Source organism: Poeciliopsis prolifica, unplaced genomic scaffold (genome assembly GCF_027474105.1).
Source record: "Poeciliopsis prolifica strain line A6 unplaced genomic scaffold, Auburn_PproV2 SCAFFOLD074, whole genome shotgun sequence".
NCBI lineage: Eukaryota > Metazoa > Chordata > Actinopteri > Cyprinodontiformes > Poeciliidae > Poeciliopsis > Poeciliopsis prolifica.
Window position 1 is genome coordinate 894,793 of NW_026562449.1, and position 20,220 is coordinate 915,012.

Consider the following 20,220-nt stretch of genomic DNA (forward strand, 5'->3'; position numbering starts at 1 on the left):
TTCTTATTCTTAGATTTATAAGAGTTATAAATATATAAAAATATGCTAATGAATGTTGTCCAGTGATTCTTCAGTTCTACACATGATATTCACGTCGAATGAGTGCTGCATATCAGCACTCATTAGTAATAGAATATAATAATGTTCTATTATAATAGAATATTAGAATATAATAGAATGGTAAAAAAAATCACAGTATTTTTTTTTTTTCTTTTTTTTTACAACCGACTTTTGTTTTACTTTCAAACCAACGTTTTCAGTACATTTATTTCAGGCTCCACGGCAGGGGGCAGCATTACACTGACGCAAGGTTTCGTTGCCAAAAGACTGACGAGAAGAAAAAACGGAATAACAAAATTGTATTTCAACATGGCTGCTGACAACGATGTAAGTTTATTTGCTTAGTTTTTCGGAGTTAAAACAGAACATATGTTGAATATGGATTCCCTTCTGTCCTGCAGCCCGAGTCGGAGGTTTTTGAGATAACAGACTTTACCACCGCGTCTGAATGGGAGCGGTAAGCAAAACCAAACCTTAGCTCCTGTGTCACAGCCTAATGGAGGACTTACAGTATGGATATTTACTTAATGGTTGGTCCTTTTTGTCTCCGTGTTGTCATCACTAGGCTCATACACATTCAAGTGATAATAGTTGAACACTTATATCTAAAAATATCTACCACAAATTTATAATATGCTTGGCCTGGTTGAAGCAGCTGTTCTTTAGAAAAAAAATGCAGTTTTCGTTTCCTCACAGGAGGTGGAAGAAATCAAATATTTGAAATGGGACATTAATAAATGCAGCAATGACTCCAAAAGTATAGGTTTGTGGAGGTAAAGAGTATGTCACAAAATAACATTGATATTTGAACTTTAATTCAAATATCAATGACCTGTCAGCTGCTGTTTCCTGGCATTTGACAGGTCAGCTTAGCAGAACGTAGTCTTGTAGATTGATGTCAGGACTCGTTGCTGGCATTGATCTGATCTTCCTGTTTTGAAGAGAAGATTTAACAGTGGAAAGATGTGTTATCAGCTTGAAAAAACCCCGCCATCCTCACCAAACCTAGTCCAGACAGATGGAAAGAGTTCTGTGCATTTCTATCTGCTGCTCTACCCGACATGCAGCCTATAAAGTTCCTGTTTATTTCAGGTAGTCATCTTTCCATATTTCTTTAGGACGGTTCCAGCCAATCCAGATTCAGGTCTTATCCCCGGATCTTACTTTCTTAATTTCAAAGCTTACACCTTGGAGATTTTGTTTATACTTCCTTACACTGACTTTCCTGGTTTCCTTACAATTGCTTCAAATTAAACCACCACTGAACCCTCCAGCTAGAGAATATTTTGTTCAACTGCTTCAAACTGCTTCTGTATTTGTTGTATTTATTGCTTTTAAAGCCAGTTGTATTTCATGAACTAAATTAGAATTATTCTTTGTCATCATAGTAAGCTTTTGGACTGTCTGTGTCAGAGAATTGGGGATGGACACATGGCATAGCTAGTCGATGTGACTCATTCTTGCCTCGAAGCAAAACTCTGGTTTTTGTTTCAAGGTTTGTGTCCAGAGTGGAGGAAGTGCTGAACGAGTGGAAGCTGACTGAAAACTACGTGGAAAAAACATCTCCGGCAAAGGTGACCTGCTTCAATTCATTTGTATGAGGTTGTGAATGATGACAATTAATCATGGATTATGAATAACTATTTGATGCCATGTGATCACAGGGTTCATACGTCAATGGCAGCTGGGGAGAGCAGTCACTGGATATTCATTTTGCTGACTTTAAGTTCTACATCACCCATCACTTTCTGAAAGAAGATTGTAAAAAGGAGAATGGAAAAAGTGAAGAGGGTACAGCCATTTTCCAATATGGCTGAAAACTCAATGCATTTTCACTATAAACCTGCTTATGATCTTGTTTATGTTTCTCACTTCAACTGATCTGATTCCATGTCTGTCAAAATAAACATAAATCTACGTGTGACTTCTATGAAGATCCACAGGTTGAAATTGATCTAACACAAAAATCTTAAGTGTTTTTGTGAAACACAAAACCAAAACCACCTAAATCCCCCCCAAAACCCAAAAACTTATAATCATTTTGACCATTGGACCATTTCAGAAGATTAGTAATTATGTTTCTTTGTGTGTTAATGAGTGTTGTCTCATATTCTCCAGATATGTTACCTTTGGCGATGCAAGATCTTCTGTGTATGCACAACGACTTCCCTCCTCGAGCCCACTGCCTGGTCAGATGGTGCGTCTGCTGTATTCCATTCTGCATGTTATTCAGAGAAATGAGTGATCATCTAATCCATGTAGGAATAAGATAATATTCCTCATGCATTCCAGTACACCCTCCAGTGGAAGCGCAGCATGCTAGGTTTTCTTTAATTCAGCAAGAAACAGTGTTAACCAGACTTCAAAATTTCTAAACTGAAAAATGATTAGCTGGGTTGGTTTTCATTCATGAAGCTGCAGAAGTGTCACTGTTTATGCTGAAAATGGGGAACATGCATCCTCCTCCCCCGGATCCCATGTTTGATTTGGTTACCTGTGTCTGCAGTTCAGCAGAATTTGTCCTCCTGTGTCAATAATGACTTTCTTGGTGTATAATCTCAATGGGAACTTTAGGTTTGTGCAGGAATAAAGCAGGTGGGCAAAGTTTAACTGGAGTCACTCACATGCATTAGTGGGCACTTTGCATGTCGTTCAAGCACTGTTCCCTTGTGTTGCTCAAGGGAACAGTGGAACCTGTCCTCTAGGATGGTGGAAGAGCTAGTGGTGCCTCACTATCTACTGATTTTCACACAGGTTTAGGGAAGCAATAATTCTGATAAATAATCACAGTTTGAGGGAATTTCTGGACGTCATCATGGAAGAATTCTGCTCCTAACCGCTGCATTTTATCTACAACCAGTTCCATTGAATACTTCACAGGATTCAGTGTCAGAACAGACCTGAAGATTGTTCATTTAACCTTCCAGTTTGGTTCCTTTTCACTTATGTTATGCATTAGTTATTGTGAAAGTTAGATCAAAGTTAAGTAAGTGAAATGTTTTTAAACCTTAAGGACTTTTTAATCATCCTCAAAAGGTCTTTTAACATCTTCAATGTACATCTAGAAACCATGTTGGAGACTTTTTCCAGACGTTTTATTGAAAATGGATACATATTTAAATCTGATCTGCTGTTCATTGAAATCATTTCTACAGTATTCTTGTGAACATTCTGTTCCTTGTTATGTTGGCAGGTATGGCCTGCGGGAGTTTGTGGTCATCAGCCCGGGGGCAAACTGTGAAGCCATCATCAGCGAGTCCAAATGCAACCTGCTGCTCAGCTCCGTCTCCATGTCTCTGTCCAACAGTGGCTGGTGAGTCCCTCTGTCAGCTCATATTGGACATGTTTGAATTTGTCTTCTCAGTCTTACCTCCAGTCAAGTTCAAATCAACATGCTTACAAGTTGAATGTCAAAATGTTTTTTTTTCTCCTGCTTTTGGACTAGCAGGTAGAGATTCAGCTTGGCTTCATTAGCCCGCAATGAGTAGTTGCTTTCCACTGCCAGTCACAGTAGTGATAATGAGAGGAGATATGGTAGATGGTCCTTCCTGATAGTCTCAGATTTTATTTATTAGGATGTAATAAAAGGAATGTGATCTGTACCAAGTTCTAAAGTGATTTAAACTGAACAAAAGCTGATTCTTAATGAGGCACTAAACAAAGAGGGAGCCAAAACCAAACATTAAAATAACAACATTAAAATAAGAAAGTTTAATAGTCCTTATAAGAAACTTCATCAAGTGATGATTGGCAGAAGCCTCTTTAACAGCAGTGGTGGAGACATGTTGCTGCTTCAAACCTTGCAGGTCTGTGGTAAAACAATGGACAGAAGGAATTGTTTCTGTCCATCAATCTGGGGAAGAGATGTGAAGATTATTCAGAAATAGCTACTAAAAACATCTGCTACTTCTGCACAGGGCAGTGAAGCATAATCTGTCTGACATGAATACTGAGCTGGTTCTTGAGCAGTGCAAAGCAATGTGTCTTGAAAGCATTCTGTTTCATCATGTGTGTCCAGTCAGGTCCCCATGTTTGTGCAGATCCAGCAGAAATGGAGGCGGATTTATGCTGGGGAGTGCCAAGGCCCAGGCGTGCGCACCGACTTCGAGATCGTCCATCTGCGCAAGGTGCCGAGTCAGTACAACCACCTATCAGGCCTCCTGGACATCTTTAAGTCTAAAATAGTGAGTACTGAGGAGCAAAACATATCGCAGAAAAACTAGCTGAAAACAATATACACACTGGCACCAGCATTCCACATTACTGACAGTTTTGCCATAGCAAAGTTTTCTTTTCTTTTTAGTTCAACAGCTTCAATCAGCTTCCATCAGCACTCCCTATAGTGCTGCTGTCTACATTAGAGGTCCTGCTTTTCCTTTGTTCTGCATCAAACTGGACTTTAATTGGAAAGCAGTGTGTCAGTGCAGTGAAAGAGCACAATCTAATTGTCCAACATAAATGTTTTTAGCAACTTTTGGTATTTTATAATAAGGTAGTAGAGTTTTTATGTCTGACAATCAGGTAGAGTCGACTCAATTGGAGACCAAAACTGCAACATTGTCAGCTGAGTTCTGTTGTTTCTCCAAGCTCTTCTGCTTTTGAGGATGAGCTCCAGTGTTCTGTGTAATTTAACTGCAATCAGCCGAGGCAGACATCAACTCAAATCAGAAAAAAGAAAACAAAGCCATATGCAAAATAGAAAAGTTTCCACCCATGATGGAAATGAATGCAGGTCATATGAACATAAACTACGGGAACATCAGGCTATGGAATTACGGTGTCACCACAATTGTCAAACTTAATAATGATAGTTACTCAGCTAATGCCACATTAAAGCTAAGGCATTAATGTGTCACTCACTTTAATGTCGTGATTCCTCCACATTAAAGGCTAGCGGTTCGATGTTTTTATGCATTTCACTAGAAACCTCCACTATATCAGAAAGGCTGGTGTTACAGTAAACCTTCACCAGATTGGTGTACTGACAGAAAGCCATTCCAGTTTTCATTTTTCCTCTTCCTTTCCTGGTTCAGGGCTGCAACCTGCTCCCTCTGCCTCCAGTCGACATCGCTATTCGCTACACCTACATTCTGCAGGACTGGCAGCAGTCTTCATGGCCGCAGCAGCCACCAGGTGTTCACACTAACACCTCACTGTGTCCCATTAATCTGGATTGTAACACTCTATATCTTTGTTCATTGGATGTATCATATATAAGACACAGAGGTTGTCTCTCACATGGTTCAGAGTGTGTCCCAGATGAAGAGCCATTGTCCAGTAAAGGTGTTTTTTGCTCTGTTTTTGGCTGGCTGGGTTCTGTTCCTGTCAGACTTTGATACGCTGCTCGGAGGTGAAGTAGGAGGAGTGGAGTTTGGAAATCTTCCCTTTGGAGCCTGTGAGGAGCCAATCAGGTAATAGCATTTTTGTTGAGAGTATTAAATAACATTTGGGACAAAATAATAACTAATATTTTCAGAGTGTTCTAGTACAATACCATATGTATGGTTCTGATTACAATTTTACTAGGCCCGTGTCTTCTCGAAATGAATTATACAAAATTTTAACATGTTAAAATTTGTCTTAATTGTATATGAGCAGCTGGAACCTTTGTAATTTGTTTCTGGTGCACTCATAAATCTCACGCACAAGCAACAACCACAGGCAGCAGCAGTGGGCAACAAAGCTGCTTCTCTCATCCCACTCAGGATTCATTTCTGTTTCTAAAGCCAACTGATTGGATGCTGCAAAACACTATTGCTGCGTTCAAGTTGTGCTAAAAGGTAGTTAGCCTATCAGCGAAGCTATTCAAGTCTAAACTATCATCTTAATGCTAAACATATAGCAGCAGTTGTGTTTCTACAGAAGTTCTATGAAGGATCAGGAGTTCTGAAACTCTGGAAACACAAATAGATAGAACAACATTTTTGCTCCAGTCCTATGGAGGAACAACATGAATAACAGATTTAAAAGAAATAAATAGGGTTTTGAGATTGTATGTCAATTTATTCAATAATTTAGCAAATCAAAATGTTTAGTTCTTTTATTGAAATGCTGCTTGTTTTTGAAGCCTCATCTTTGGGAAGAGCGCTCCAGAAATGGTATGGATGTATGTTTTAGACTAATTAAATGAAATGTGTCAGGAAATAGGAAACAGGAAATAGTCACATCTTGTCAAATGAAAGAAACATCTTGGAACCCTCAGAAGTACTTTGTAAAAGATTCTGTTCTAAGATCGATGCCTTCAGTTTGTGTGGATTTAAGAGAATCTCCCAGAAACTCAAAACATTTATTTATTTTTTTAAGGCCCTGAAATTGTGACATTTTAAAAATTATTCAGATAAATAATTAATGACCCTAATAATATGTGTTTCTTCATGCTTAGCTGTTGTGAATAAGTCATACATGACTATTCTATGCCAATTAGATTCTATCTGGGTTTTTGGCATGATGCTCTGCTTGTCCTGTGTTCATTTGTAAAAAGAAAAAAAAGCTTAAATGACTCCGGTTATTTCTTCCCATTTTGTTTTGAAGTGAACTTCATCTTGCAACCACCTGGCCTCACCTCACAGAGGGCATCGTTGTAGATAACGACGTGTACAGGTGACATTATCATAATTCAGTGTATGATTAAAGTTGGTGTTAATTACGTTCTATTCAAATATCCAGAATGTTCTGAAAACTGCATAAAAGCTTGAGTAGCAGTAGAGGGATTGGGAGGGATTTAACTGATAGCCTAGCATGTGAGACGTCTTCAATCCCATCTCCTGCTATCCAACAGTGACCTTGACCCTCTCCAAGCTCCTCATTGGTCCGTTCGAGTTCGGACTGCTGACAACCTTCAGTGCTTACTGGGTAGGTGGCTGACTTGTTTCCACTCACACCTCTACTATTGCAGGTGTTTTTGAACTGCGTTGTAGGAATAGGCCCTGTATGGTTCAGCAGAATACATTTGAACTACAAAATATGTCATCTAAATGTTCTATGTGACTTTCATTTCCTTGTAGGAGACTTTATCACAGAGTTCTTTAAGCTTTGCTGTCGGAAAGAGTCTTCAGAGGAGATCCTGGGTAGAAGCAATGCTGAAGAAGAAGGCCAGGGTCAGTTTGCTTCTTCTACTCTTTTGTAAAAACAGTCACTAGTTCTATGCTTCATATTATCCAGAAGGTCTGAACTCACCGCAACTAAGCAACGATTACTTCCTGTTTAAATTTTACTCAATGTCTGTAACTAGGTCAGGGTAAATGCAAAACCACTTCATAAGACTACAACTTTTTAGAGATTTTACAGACAAAATATATAAACTATGTACAGTCCTTACAGTTTAAGGACTGTACTTTTATAGACTGTACTTTTATAGTGTGATAATCCAATCTGTGCTGCAGAGCTACAGAACTTTCAACTGAGCTGCTTTAAATTCGTCGAGCCTTTTGTGGTTTCAGGATTCATCTAATTTAAAGCATCACAAAGCACCCGGTCCTCTGTGTCTGACCCACTCAGTTCCTTCAGACTAGTCAGCAGTCATTAGCAAACACCTGGTGGAACTGTGCATCTGCAGAGCTCATTGTAGGAGCTACTAAAAATGTTGTTAAAGGGTTAATAGAGGAGCCATGTTGTGATGACTTCCTGAAGAATGAGCTTCAGAAACAGCAGGAGTTCTTAAAGAGATAGAGACACAATTTTAAGGCATTAAATTACAGATGTATATTTTACACTTTACATTGTGCTGTAAAATGGCACAACGTGTCAAGAACACATAATCCTGCCCCTTTAACACATGTGTAAATGTAAACTGTAATCTTTCCCTGCAGAGAACAGCGACATCAGCTCCGCCCTGTCGAAGCTGACGGAACCAGCAGCGCAGGTACCATTAAGCAAACTGTCCGTGTCCAGCATGGTCCACAGCGCCCGGAGGCGCATCCGCCGCCACCGGCACATCGATGAGTCACCGCTTCACATCGACATGCTCAACTCGATCCTCCTGGTACGCTTCACTCTTACAAGCTCGTTTTGTGGTTCATGAAACGTGAATCAGTGTGAGGACAGAGACAAATCTACAGGACGTTGTCCACAACACATGGACAAATCAGATGGATAACCACAGGGTTTTATTCAGCTCAGCTTTGACATGAATTTCACTGGACGATTAGAATGAGGAATCCCCACAAAGTTGATCCTTTACACACAGCCTGGCCTTAATTATATGCATGTTACAGCATTTCATAGATCAAGGTCACCATTTTTCTGCCTGATAAAATTTGTATTTTTCACTCATTCACATTCATGTTTCTGTCTGGACTATGTTGTTTTTGCTCTCAGTACCTCTTCCCTGATGCTGCGGTGGAAAAGTCTTCAGACAAAGAGAAAACTCCACAGACAAACTCCTGCAGAACGTCAGAGCAAGAGAAGAGCCCAGATAATGTATGTTTGGCCTCCGACACGTTCTGAACCAGCAGCGCCTCCTCCCTAGCAGTGGAGTTTGATCAGAAAGAACCAGGCTCCACATAAATAGGAAAAATGAGTTTCTCTAACAGATTTAACATGGGGATGTTAAGTCATCAGTTTTGATGTTCTAAACAGAAGATACTGCCCTGACACCATCGATTCACTTTATTTCTACAACATTAATTCACAGCAAATATTGCCTCAGGCCACTTTATAAAAATAGTCATTTCAGCGTGATGCAAGTGATCAAACACTCCAGTCAAGTTTAGTTTTTTAGAAGTCACTGTAAATGCTTAATTTGTGAGGAAGCTGTCCCTTTACATAAGCAGGTCATTTTCTGTTTCTCTCCTCAGAACCTGTTCCTCCAGCTGAAGTCGGCGCCTTGTGACAGTCTGACCTACCGCCTGGCGTTGTGTCTCTGCATGGTCAACTACAGCTACGGCGGCCTGGCGGCTGTCGCACACCTCTGGCAGGAGTTTGTCCTGGAGCTGCGCTACCGCTGGGAAAACAACTACCTCATCTACGGGTGGCTGAACACACACTTCATCTGCACAGCTCCATACCACACACTGGAGGTTTTAGTTGATTTGCATCAACATGTCAACATGACAGCCACATGTTTCTCAGCATTCTGTTCAACCAGCACTCTTCAACTGTGTGTGAAAGAAGGTCAATTATAAAATAAGTAAATCTGCCAAACAAAAATATTCATACCTCTTGTGTGTTTTTATTACAACGTGAGGTGAACAGTTTAGAAAAAAGAAAACATTTTTTTTTTTTAGAAATATACAATCTGAAAAGTGTGGTGTTCTTTTCTATTCTCCCCCTTTATACTCTTATACCCAACAATAAATGTTTTGATGGGTATTAACTGTTTCTTCTTGAAACAGTCATTTCTTTTTTATTATGTTTGGTCACTGAAAGTTGAGCAGTTGGGTCAATTGTGCTCTTCAATTAATTTTATTTTTCGACAGTTATGTTTGTAAACATGCTGATGAGTTTAATAATTTTCACAACCCAGAGTTGCTGAAGTAAATCAGGTTATACCTTTGGAAATCTAAGTTTGTGCTTGAACTGTTGTTTTCTGTGCAGGTTGACAGGCGGACCTCCAGATCTGCGCTGTTGTCTTCTGCATCAAAAGTTTCAGGTCATTCTTAAAGCCATTCTGACGTAGATTATTCCTAGACACTGAAAATAACTTTTGATATAAAGAAATCTGTTTCATTAAATATAATTATTTTTAAAAAAATGACATTTCCCTTTTCTGAAAAAGTTATTGGAAACATTATTAGAAAATAATACAATATGAGCATTTTCATGGGTTTAAAAACAATGGAATAAAAAAATTTTAAAAACGTGTTAAATTGCAATAATAGCTTAATAAAAAAAAAAAAAATTAATTGGAATCAATGGAGAAGCACTTGATGCATTTAGCCTGAAAGGAGCATTAAATGCATAAAAAAGATAATACTGAAAGATTTAAATTCCCATTCAAAATACACAACATTTTCAAGTGCTGTAACTTTGTCAATGTTCAATCAAATAGCATAATTGTACAATTTAAAAACGAACAATATCCAGAGACCCAGAGGGGAAGTCACTGTTGGTAATTCTCACTGTCCAGGTTTTGTTAGTCAGTGTGGTTCTAGCTGTGGCCAGCGTCTCCTGTAGCTGTCTGTGTTGCAGTGAATCTGAACACACTTGCTGTTTGCCTGTGGGTAGATGCTGAACTGCTGCATAGAGAGGAAGAGGGCGAGAGATGAAGCTCGCAAGGCGCAGGAGGGAAACAGAGAGAGAGAGCGCAAAGTATCCGGTGGAAGAGCTTCTGCGTCCACAACCAGAGAAACACCTCAGGGCAAATCCTGGGACTCCTGGAGCGACAGCGAGGACGAGTTCTTTGAGTGCCTGAGCGACCAGGGAGAGATGGAGTCTTCCCACAGCGAGGCAGGAAAGGACAGCAGCAAGCTGAAGGCAGACGGCAGGCTGCATCCCTACAACAACATGACCCTGCTGCACTCTGCAGAGCTGCTCTATGTCCCTGTTACCCAGGTAACGCCCTCCCTCTGGCGGTCTTCTGCTTTCTCCTCGGAGTGCGAGCTAGAATGTGTGATGGTGGTTTTCAGGAGCCGGCCCCCATGACAGAGGACCAGCTGGAGGAGCAGTCAGAAGTCCTGGCTAAGCTCGGCACGTCGGCTGAGGGGACTCACCTCCGCGCTCGCATGCAGAGCGCATGTCTGCTCTCTGACATGGAGTCCTTTAAGGTGAGGACACACACACACACACCCAACCACACACACACACACACACACACACACACACACACACCACACACACACACCACACACAACCCACACACCACAACACACACACACACACAGTTTCTGTGGACTGCTGTGTTTGGTTTGTGTCAACCGTGTCCTCTGTTCTGGACAGATAATTACATTTACATTTCTAATTTTTGTTTGGCAGTGATGCAAACAATGTCGAGCTGTTTTGTCCAAACGATGATGCCTTAACGTGCACCTCCACATTTTTGTAACTTTTAACATTTTTTAACACAAAAGCCTGATGATTCCACCGGGATTATCAGGTTTTCTGGGGGATTATGCATATCAAAAACAAATATTTTTTTATAAAAGTTAAATACCTTTAAGGCCTCCCATGTGAACATAGCCCAAGACTCTTTTGTCTCGATTCCAGAAGTTTGCTTCAGTCTGACCTTCATGTTTGTCTTAGACAGTAAAGGTTTCTCCTCTCAGGAATGTTCGTTCAGCTTGTTCAGTTTCTTTCTGATTGGTTAGACATGAACTGTCAGATCAGCAGTAGCAGGACACAGAGTCTTAAATTTGTATTTATTTCTTTACCCACTTTAAGTGTTTAAAGGAAGAATCTGAGAATTAGCAGAAGCAATCCTGTAGTTGTTCTGATGACCTTCTCCTTTTCTTTCCAGGCAGCCAATCCTGGCTGTGTTTTGGAGGACTTTGTCCGCTGGTACTCTCCGAGGGATTACGTAGAAGAAGAAGTGGTCGACGGGAACGGATCCACTGTCATCAGAGGAGAACTTAGTGCAAGAATGAAAATCCCCGGCAACATGTGGGTGGAGGCATGGGACACGGCCAGGGTGACCCCGGCTCGGCGCCAGAAGAGGCTGTTTGATGACACCAAGGAGGCAGAAAAGGTCCCAATCAGCTGGAAACAGAACACATGATTTATAAGTGATCAGTCTTGATTGAGCTGCAAAATATCAGGAAAATATTTCAGCTACTAAAAACTGGGATGATGGTTCCATTACCAGGTCAAGCTATTTCAGTCTAGTGAAACATCACCTCAGTTCAAGCATCAAGTGGTTTAAGACTTTAAAAAGACCACAAAAATCCAAATTTCAGTTTCAGATGTAAAAGCAAAATTTATCACATGTGTTCTGTTTTTTTAGGTGTTGCATTATTTGGCGATGCTGAAGCCCGGAGACCTGGCCCGTCACCTGCTCCCCTGCCTGCTTCATGCTGCTATTATGAAACTGAAGCAGGAAGGTGAGTCCTGTTTGACGGCTTCATGTCTGTTTTCTAAACATCTACATTTACCAGCCTCTTCATGAAAGAGTTTCATAAACACGCAAAACAAAATACATTAAAAAAAAAGTATTAATCAAAGTAGCGGCGATGATACTCAGGACGTGAGGTCAGCAACAACTTCAGTGTGCTGCACAGGTTGAAGTGTTTTATTAAAGTCAGGGCCTTTAATGATCTTTATTCTAACAGTGTTTTGGTGGATTTCTCTAACAGAGTCGGTAGAGAACATTCCATCAGTTGAGAAAAGCATTCAGCAAGCTGCAAGTCAAGCCAACAAACTGCTGCACTCTGCTAACTACGACTACAAGAAGCTGGAGGTCAGTACTTCCTGTTCTGGACTTCATTAAAAGGGCAAATAAAAAGGAAAGCAATTTTTATCATCATTTTATCCAGGTACAAATAAAAAAATTTGAATATTGCAACAACAAAAAAAAGCTGGACCTTTTTGAAACTCCTGTAAAATATTGATTTATAACACCTAGAGTGAAATATGTCAAGCCTTTTTTATTGATATTTATGGTGTACAGATTATGAAGATCCCAGATTCAACGTCTCAGAAAATGTAAATATTTAATAAGATTAATGAAGGATATTTTCATCACAATGTTGATATGTGTGTGAGCTGCAGACTTGACATCTGAACTTCAGGTTTTTAAGAGCAAAATTAGAACCAACCTGCTGCGCCGCTACAAGCACACATCCTGCTTTTCAAAATAAAAGCCATTCTTCATCCGTTCATTCAGAAATTGTAAATTTTCTTTTAGTTTATTGAGGAGAATTGCTTTAATGGATTATATTGGATTCTGGAACATATTTGTGTTGAGCCCTGATAATGACTATAGATATAGAATAATAATAATAATAATAATCTTAAACATAATCTGGTTTACATTTAAAGTGTCTTGATAGTGCGATATGTAAAGAAATAAATCCACAGGGATTAATAACTACAATAGACTGCTCGGGTCAACTGAGACACAAGGTGTTTGTTGCAGTGGCCCAGTCAAAGTCCGGATCTCAGAACTGCTCTAACTTGTTAATGAACTAAAGAATAATGTTTGTCCTGTTGTCTTCTCCATGCTTCAGTTATGACAGCATTTTTCTCTCCACACAGGATTTTATTAACCAGTTGGTCACCATGGAGATGGTCATCGCAGAAGCTCGCTCTCTCAAGGCCAAGTTTGCTGTTAACGAGGAAGAGGAGAACGGCCAAGATGAAGACGATCTAGAGAAGTAAGTTCAGCCAGCTCACAGTTTGAAGCTGAGCTCATCCCAAACCGTCGCCATGGATCGGGACAGGAAGCTCCTACTGGGCGTTTAGTGTGTATCCTGTGTGTGTGTGCTGTGTGTGTGTCCTGTGTGTGTCCTGTGTGTATCCTGTGTGTGCGTCCTGTGTGTGTGTCCTGGGTGTGTGTCCTGTGTGTGCGTCCTGTGTGTGTGTTGAAGGTTTGTGACGTCGCTGCTGGAGGAGCCCGAGGTCGTGGTGCTTGGAGCTGGACAGGCTCGCATCGGCAGAATCATCCACCGACTCTTTATTAGCGCTCAGCGGGTGAGTGGCTGGCTGCTAACACACACAAGCGTGCGCACACATACACACGTTACTTTTCATTGGCTTCCATTCATTTCTACAGCGTAAGCCACAGAGAGGCTGGCTGACCAGAACCGGTCTGGTTCTGGTCCGAACCAGAAATGTAGGCAGAGGAAAGGCTTTAGCGCCTCAACCTCTGACAGCCAGGTCAGAGGTTGAGGCATCAACTCACCCACTCACTCTTTGGTTACCTAGCAACAGCTTGCAGCAGTTTCAGTTTTCTCCACTATTCCTCATAACCGCTGAAAAATCATAGAAAAATAAAAACAACAGCATTGGGTGAAAACTGAAACAGGCAATTTCATCCACCAGATTGACAGAATTTTAGATATTTAAAGCAAAAAACTATAACCAATAATTATCGATATCAACCGATATGAAACACTTATATCGTAATAGTTTTCCACCAGTACAGTCTTGGTCCTCTGCTGGTTCCCAGTTGCAGACGGTTTCCTCTCTTCCTCAGGCGGCTCTTTTGGCTCCAGTGGACGACGATCTGGAACCGGCTTCTGAAAGCAGGAAAATCCCAGACTTCCCTCCTCCTGCGGGCCGGGAGATCCTGCTGAGAACCTGTGTTCCCCGACCCGCTCCGTACTCCAAGGCTTTGCCTCAGCGGCTCTTCTGCGTGCTGATGAAGGATGAGTTCAGGCTGGCGGGGGCCTTCTCTGCAGACACTTCGTTCTTTTAGCCTCTGCCTGCTGGAACGACCTTCACAAAGGCGTCACATGCTGCCGTTTTGTTGCTTCACTCATCTTTAACTGTTAGAAGAGGCGTCTCAGGTCCGGGTGGAGTGATGGTCTGGGATGTGAAGAGACGTTTGGTTCAAGAGCTTTTCAACCTAAAGCTAAAGAGATTAAAGTCAAAGTGATTTATCAGTAAAAGGTTTAGTTTGCTTGCAGTTCAATCCAGAAGTGATCCGGTTACAGATTTTCTTATCATAATCATATCCTACCATTATTGCACATTCTGTACTCATTCCATATTCACATATATTTCTGCCAAAACATTACAGTGAAACCATGAGAGTCACTGTGGGGCGAATGACTGACTTTATCCAATGTAATCCAAACTTGAACTTTGATTTTTAGATGTTTGGATGATGGTCTGTTTCTCCACGCTAAGATGAAACCAACATAAATTATAGAGGGATGAAATTCTTCTCTCCATCACTGTATACATTTTATCTATGTGCAGTAATGATCTATGCCATTTCACCATGTCATTATTTTACTTCTGTCTGTACTGTACATTTGTAAAACAGAAATGAAACATCCAAAACGAATCGTTGTGAATCATTATACCAGACAGTCTGATCAGAGGCATAAATGCCATTTTGCAAATCTCTTCATGTGGATTTTCAGATGAGTGATGTGATCAAATGCATATTCATGCATTCTGATTTTTAATAGCCTCAGCATGTTGCTTCATTGCAAAGACTGGTATCCCACAGTTCCACCCTGCTGGACTATCTGGACTAGGAATTTTTCAACTTCTTAACTGAAGAAATTAGAAAGTTGTTCATCAGAACAATATTGATCGAGTCTGATCTACAGAACAGGTCAGGAGGTAACTGTTCATTAGACCCAGAGTGAGACCTCTGACCTGTTGTAGTTCATCAGTTGATTGGGGCTGATTAACACCAGGAGTTTCCAGTTATGACGTTTTAAACATTGTTCTGATTTCCTGACACTGAATTTTGGGTTTTCCTTCTCTGGGAGCCAAAATCATCAAAATGACAAGAAGCTGGAGGCTTGGACTATTCCACTATGTGATTATAGATAATTAGATAAATAGAATTTAATTTAAAGAAATACTTGATTAATCCTAAAGGGAAGTTAAATGTTGTAGCTCATTAATTCAGATTCTTCAAAAAGTTGTTGTAGATTGTAATAAATGTTGGCAGGAAAGATCTCCAGTAGAGGTCTGTATTTCAGTGAATCTGAAGAAGCCTCTGACTGAAGACACTGTTTTCCCCAAGACCGTCTCATGAAGTCCAGCTTGTTGTCCAGATGAACGTTGAGGCATCTTTATTCCTCAACAACCTCCACTTCTTCTTCCATGATGGAAATAGTTTGATCTGATCGTGTTCCTCTTGAAATCTACAATCATCTCTTTTTTTTATGTCAATATGAGATGATTGTTCCCACACCGTGACACGAAGCGTCCACCAGCTCTCTGTACTCAGCCTCTTGTCCGTCTCTGATGGACCCTGTGATGCTCCTGTGCAATGCAATAAAGAAAAATATATTGCATATGCAATATGTCAAGTTTATGAGATGTGGCTGCTGCTCTGGCACAAATGATAACTGATCATTTGTACAGCACCAGTTAGTATATTACAGTGTTTACTGCTTCTCTGTTAGTCAGCCTGAGCAGCTGATTATGTGAATGAACTCATGTTCTGTTGTATCATATCTGCATGGAGTTTTCATTTACTGAACTCATTCCAGACAAGATCTGCACACAGACATCATGCTCACTCAGAGGCTTTTATTGTTCCTTTCTTTTAAACATTGGAAATATTTCTAAGACAAAGAAGCTTCATCACTTCACTCACCTGACCCTTCACTGACCTCTCGGGTCTCAGAGGTCAGGGAACAGAACTGAACAGTAAACAGTTTGTCATCCACACCACAAAAATATTCAGTGTTTCATAACTGACTCACTGTTTCCACCAAGTGAGACCGCTTGAGTTAAAGTTTGCATCAGTGTAGAGGAGGAGACATTCAGCTACAGTACAGCTACAGTACAGCAGCTAACTGCTTTAAGTTGGTAAACAGATCAGATTACAGTAATGGAAGCTATCACACGCCGCTTCACCAGAGCTAATGAAAACTAAAGATGTTTAAGGTTTGCAGAACGTAGAGCTGCTTGTTTAACTCAGATACTCATCCAGCTCGGTAGGATTCACTGCAGTCCCAGGAGGCTCCAAGCAGAACTCTATTTGTTCTTCAAATACAAAAAACGTTTCTACTTCATCAGAATCAACATACTGTGAATAAAAAGGGAAAAAAAAATACATATCTTTTGCATAAACTCAGATATAGGTTCTAAACTACATCTGAATATCAGCTTGGAAACCATTCTACTCATCAAAATTAGTTTGGTCATTTCTCTTTCAAAGTTCTAATAATCAAATGTTCATTATTACAGTAGTAAGTCCACAGAAGCATACCTTCAGGTAAAATAAGCCAGCATGTTTTTGTGCGTGGGGATGCTGCAGATGAAGCCGTCCCCACGAAGCCACAAAAGGAAAAGTTTCTCAGTGTCTCCAGGGCAACAAATGAGCATTAAGAGATGATGAACAGCAACATGTGACTGAACAAAATGCAGTAGTAAAATGTCAGCAGTGAAAAACCGTCTCCTGCTTTCCTCTTTACTAAGAGTTGCTACACCTTCAGTTTGAGAAACGCTTCATCAAACAGTTAAATCTACAGATCCTGAATTTAAAATGATACAAGTGGGATGTTGTGGGAACCCGGTGCAGGTGGGGTTAAGGTGCAGCCTGTGGTTTAAAAGAGGGGATGGGGTGAGTGAGGGGGCTCAGCCCTCTTTCGGGGTGACTCGTGGTCCAGCCAACGAGTTCTGAATGATGCTGTGGATGGAGTCCACTCCCTCTGCTTCCAGAAGAGAGCGATGGTTGCCTTCGATGACGTAAACCGACACCTTCCCGTCGCAGACCTGAAAAAGACGTGAGAATCAGAACCTGTCAGCGTTTCAGCAGCGAGGGAATCGGAGCTTCGTTTGAATGATTCAGGTTACTCTGCCAAAACACAAAGCTCTAGTTTCTGGAGCAAATATCTCAGTCCAGCAGTTCCTCAAGCCGGGCCTCCATCTCCTCCCCTGCATGTTTTGGATGCGTCTCTGTTCCAGAAAACCTGGTTCCTCTGCAGCCACCAAGATGCTGCAGGAGCCTGAGAACCAGCCATTCACTGGGAGCCACTGCAGGGCCGGGTGTGGAGGACCGGCTTTATGATCCACTACAACTTTTCAGCAATATAAAGGAGTTTATTTCAAATAAATAATTCTTCAGTTTTCATTTAAAAAATATTAGTTCCATTTTCAAACTATCTTTTATTCATAACAAGGGGAAAACATTAGTTTTCTGTATTTTCTAACTTGTTTTCAGAAGGGTATTTTTTTAGGTGTTCAGGGCTGGATCTGGTTTCAGCTTGTTTTAGGGTCAGAGGTCAGCTGTTGAGTGAAAGTGGAGGGTAAAGACAACAGTCAGGAAACGTGTCCACATGTTTATACAGGGTTTTTCTACCATGTCTGGAGAATATGGACGTTTAAGACACATTTTGATAATAGAAGATGTGGGAAAGACATTTCCACATTTATTCTACCATAAAGTGGCTACAATCTCACAAACATTCATGAAATGTTCGTGACGAAAACATCAGGAGAGTTTGCTAAGGGATTTTAAAATCATGTCATCCAGGCAGTGTCATTAGTTATGGGTAACCTCTTACAAAAAAAATAACATTAGACATCAATGTGTGAACATTTCACAGTAATAATAATAACCATGAATGCATCATTACCTCATTTAGTTTATAGTCTTCTCCCAGATTTTGTTCATATTCACTGCTGGTTTTGGCGCGCAGTAACACAACGTTGCCATGGTACTTCGTCGCAGGTACGTATACGTCTGCGGCTTTCAGCTTGTGGTAGAAGGTGGAAGCCGCAAAATCAAGGAGGTCACGGCTGATGTTCTTGTTGCTGGAGGTGATGAGGTCCACCGCCACGCTGACGCGAGCCGGCAGGTCCGACAGCGGCAGCAGGCGCTCCAGCAGCTGAGGTACCAGAGAGCAGAGGACAAAACGGCTCGGACTGATTTGTTGGGTCTGAATTGTCCCTAAATATTATATAATTCCTTTCATGCACTATGCACGCAAAAATATACATTCATTTCACACTAAGCCAAAAAAGTAACAATGTAAATTCTGCTTAGTCACTACAAACACTGCTGACAAGATGTTAGAGTCTACAGATTTCCTCTGATTGTTTCCTTTTTTCTTAACTTCACTGTTCTCACAAATAATGAGAAAAGGATTAACAGGCGATGAATCAATAGTGTTGGTGAGCGTCTGTCTGTCAGAACGCGCTCCAGTACCTTGTTGTACTCCATGCCTGTGAACTGCTGGATGAAGGCGCACATGGCCTCCGTCTCAGCCTCACTCTCTTTGCCTGGAGTCAGCTTGGCTCTGTAGCTCTGCAACAAACACATTATGACATCATTCACTGAGAAACCCAGATTGAAAGCACTGATCACAGCCTGGCATTATGTTAGACTAAACATTTAGTTTTTTTAGCTCAGGTAGAATCAAATCAATTCAATTCAAAAACACTTTATTGAGCCCAGAGGAAAATGTGTTAATGAAAAATGAAAGGGGGGATTTAACACAGATGTTGTGAAAGCGATGACATCATCCTCTGGGCTTTAACCAACAGCTTAAACGCTTAAAAAAGTTCTGCCATTATTTTGATTCTTAACAAATAGAAATAATTATGTTAGTAAAATAATCTTCGTCTTATTCTCGGTCAAGTATTTTGTAAAATTCTCTTCTATAATTAAAATCCAAGTGCATACTGGGACCAGTGTGTGTGTGAACTGGTTCTTTCCTCTGACCTGTGTGTAAGCTGCCACATAGGAGTGTGAGCCATCAAACAGGAACAGATGCTCCACACTGTGGTTGAGGGTCTGCAGCTGGGCGCACATTTCAAAGGCCACACAGGCTCCGAAGGAGTATCCCCCGATCCGGTACGGCCCGTCTGGCTGCAGCTGCCTGATGCAGTTCACATAGTACGCTGCCAGAGCCTGGATGCTGTCCAGAGGAGCAGCTGGGAGGAGAACAAGAACAGACTGGGATCAGTGGGTTTAGACAAACACACACAAAATAATAAGGAAAAATGTTGCAAAAGAAATTAGACCCTTAACTTAATTACAATCATCCAGCAGCTCCTCAATATGACTATGCATTAATAAATGAATTCCCAGAATAGTAAAGAAAGAAAGCTCACAAAGTGAGAGGCCTGTTTTCATATTATTTCCACTTTACAGGCGTAGTTCTGTATTCACACAGTAAACAAGGCATGATGTGGTACCTTTGGTGCACTGCAAGCCGAAGCAGGGCATGCTGAGCTTGGAGGCCAGCGTCCTGAACACAGAGATGGAGCCTTCAATGGGATGGACCAGGAACAGGGGCCTCTCCTGGCTCTGAGCCTTGTTGAGTGGGATCACTGTGGGGCCGCTGGGGTCCACCAGCACCTGGGTCACATCAGACCCCAAAACGGAGCGAGCCGGATCCTTCGTGGCTTTGGTCTGGTTGCATTCTACTGATATTATTAGGAGAGAGAGAAAAGGAATGACTGGTGTGTCACAAACAGATGAACCTGAAGTTCAGAAAGTCAGAACCAACTGAGTTGTTGTTGCTCTGCAGTGCCTTGTAAAAGTGCTCAAATATTAAGAACTTTAATAATTTTACATGATGGATCTACATCATTCTGTGCTACAGTATGTAGCACAGAATTGTGAAGTGGAAGGAAAGTGTTTTATGT

General features: G+C 41.0%; 2 protein-coding genes across 2 annotated transcripts in view; one reads left to right on the forward strand and one right to left on the reverse strand.

Moving 5' to 3' along the window:
- Nucleotides 1–312: 312 nt before the first annotated feature.
- On the forward strand, nt 313–14,941 carry rab3gap1 (RAB3 GTPase activating protein subunit 1). Its single transcript, XM_055021108.1, has 24 exons — nt 313–387; nt 462–517; nt 1,556–1,634; nt 1,725–1,851; nt 2,179–2,257; nt 3,254–3,373; nt 4,079–4,244; nt 5,094–5,193; nt 5,390–5,471; nt 6,592–6,660; nt 6,839–6,912; nt 7,065–7,157; nt 7,869–8,041; nt 8,377–8,478; nt 8,856–9,028; nt 9,595–9,649; nt 10,225–10,551; nt 10,626–10,763; nt 11,453–11,680; nt 11,936–12,032; nt 12,285–12,388; nt 13,186–13,304; nt 13,518–13,620; nt 14,126–14,941. Exons 1-24 carry the CDS (start codon nt 370–372, stop codon nt 14,345–14,347), a joined length of 2,904 nt encoding a protein of 967 aa, XP_054877083.1. The 5' UTR covers nt 313–369; the 3' UTR covers nt 14,348–14,941.
- A 1,188-nt stretch (nt 14,942–16,129) lies between these two features.
- fasn (fatty acid synthase) overlaps nt 16,130–20,220 on the reverse strand; it is a 30,822-nt gene continuing 26,731 nt past the window's right edge. Inside the window, exons 38-42 of the mRNA XM_055021109.1 lie at nt 19,768–19,998; nt 19,292–19,503; nt 18,776–18,874; nt 18,204–18,455; nt 16,130–17,340 (exon numbers count right to left, since the gene is read on the reverse strand). Coding sequence (XP_054877084.1) covers nt 17,203–17,340; nt 18,204–18,455; nt 18,776–18,874; nt 19,292–19,503; nt 19,768–19,998 — 932 coding nt within the window. The 3' untranslated portion in view covers nt 16,130–17,202. The remainder of the gene's footprint in view (nt 17,341–18,203; nt 18,456–18,775; nt 18,875–19,291; nt 19,504–19,767; nt 19,999–20,220) is intronic.

Bases quoted from the DNA above. Each gene is read 5' to 3' on its own strand.
- rab3gap1 (XM_055021108.1), top strand. The intron at 3,374-4,078 runs GTGAGTCCCTCT...ATGTGTGTCCAG, and splicing joins TCTCTGTCCAACAGTGGCTG to TCAGGTCCCCATGTTTGTGC. The intron at 6,661-6,838 runs GTGACATTATCA...GCTATCCAACAG, and splicing joins GTAGATAACGACGTGTACAG to TGACCTTGACCCTCTCCAAG.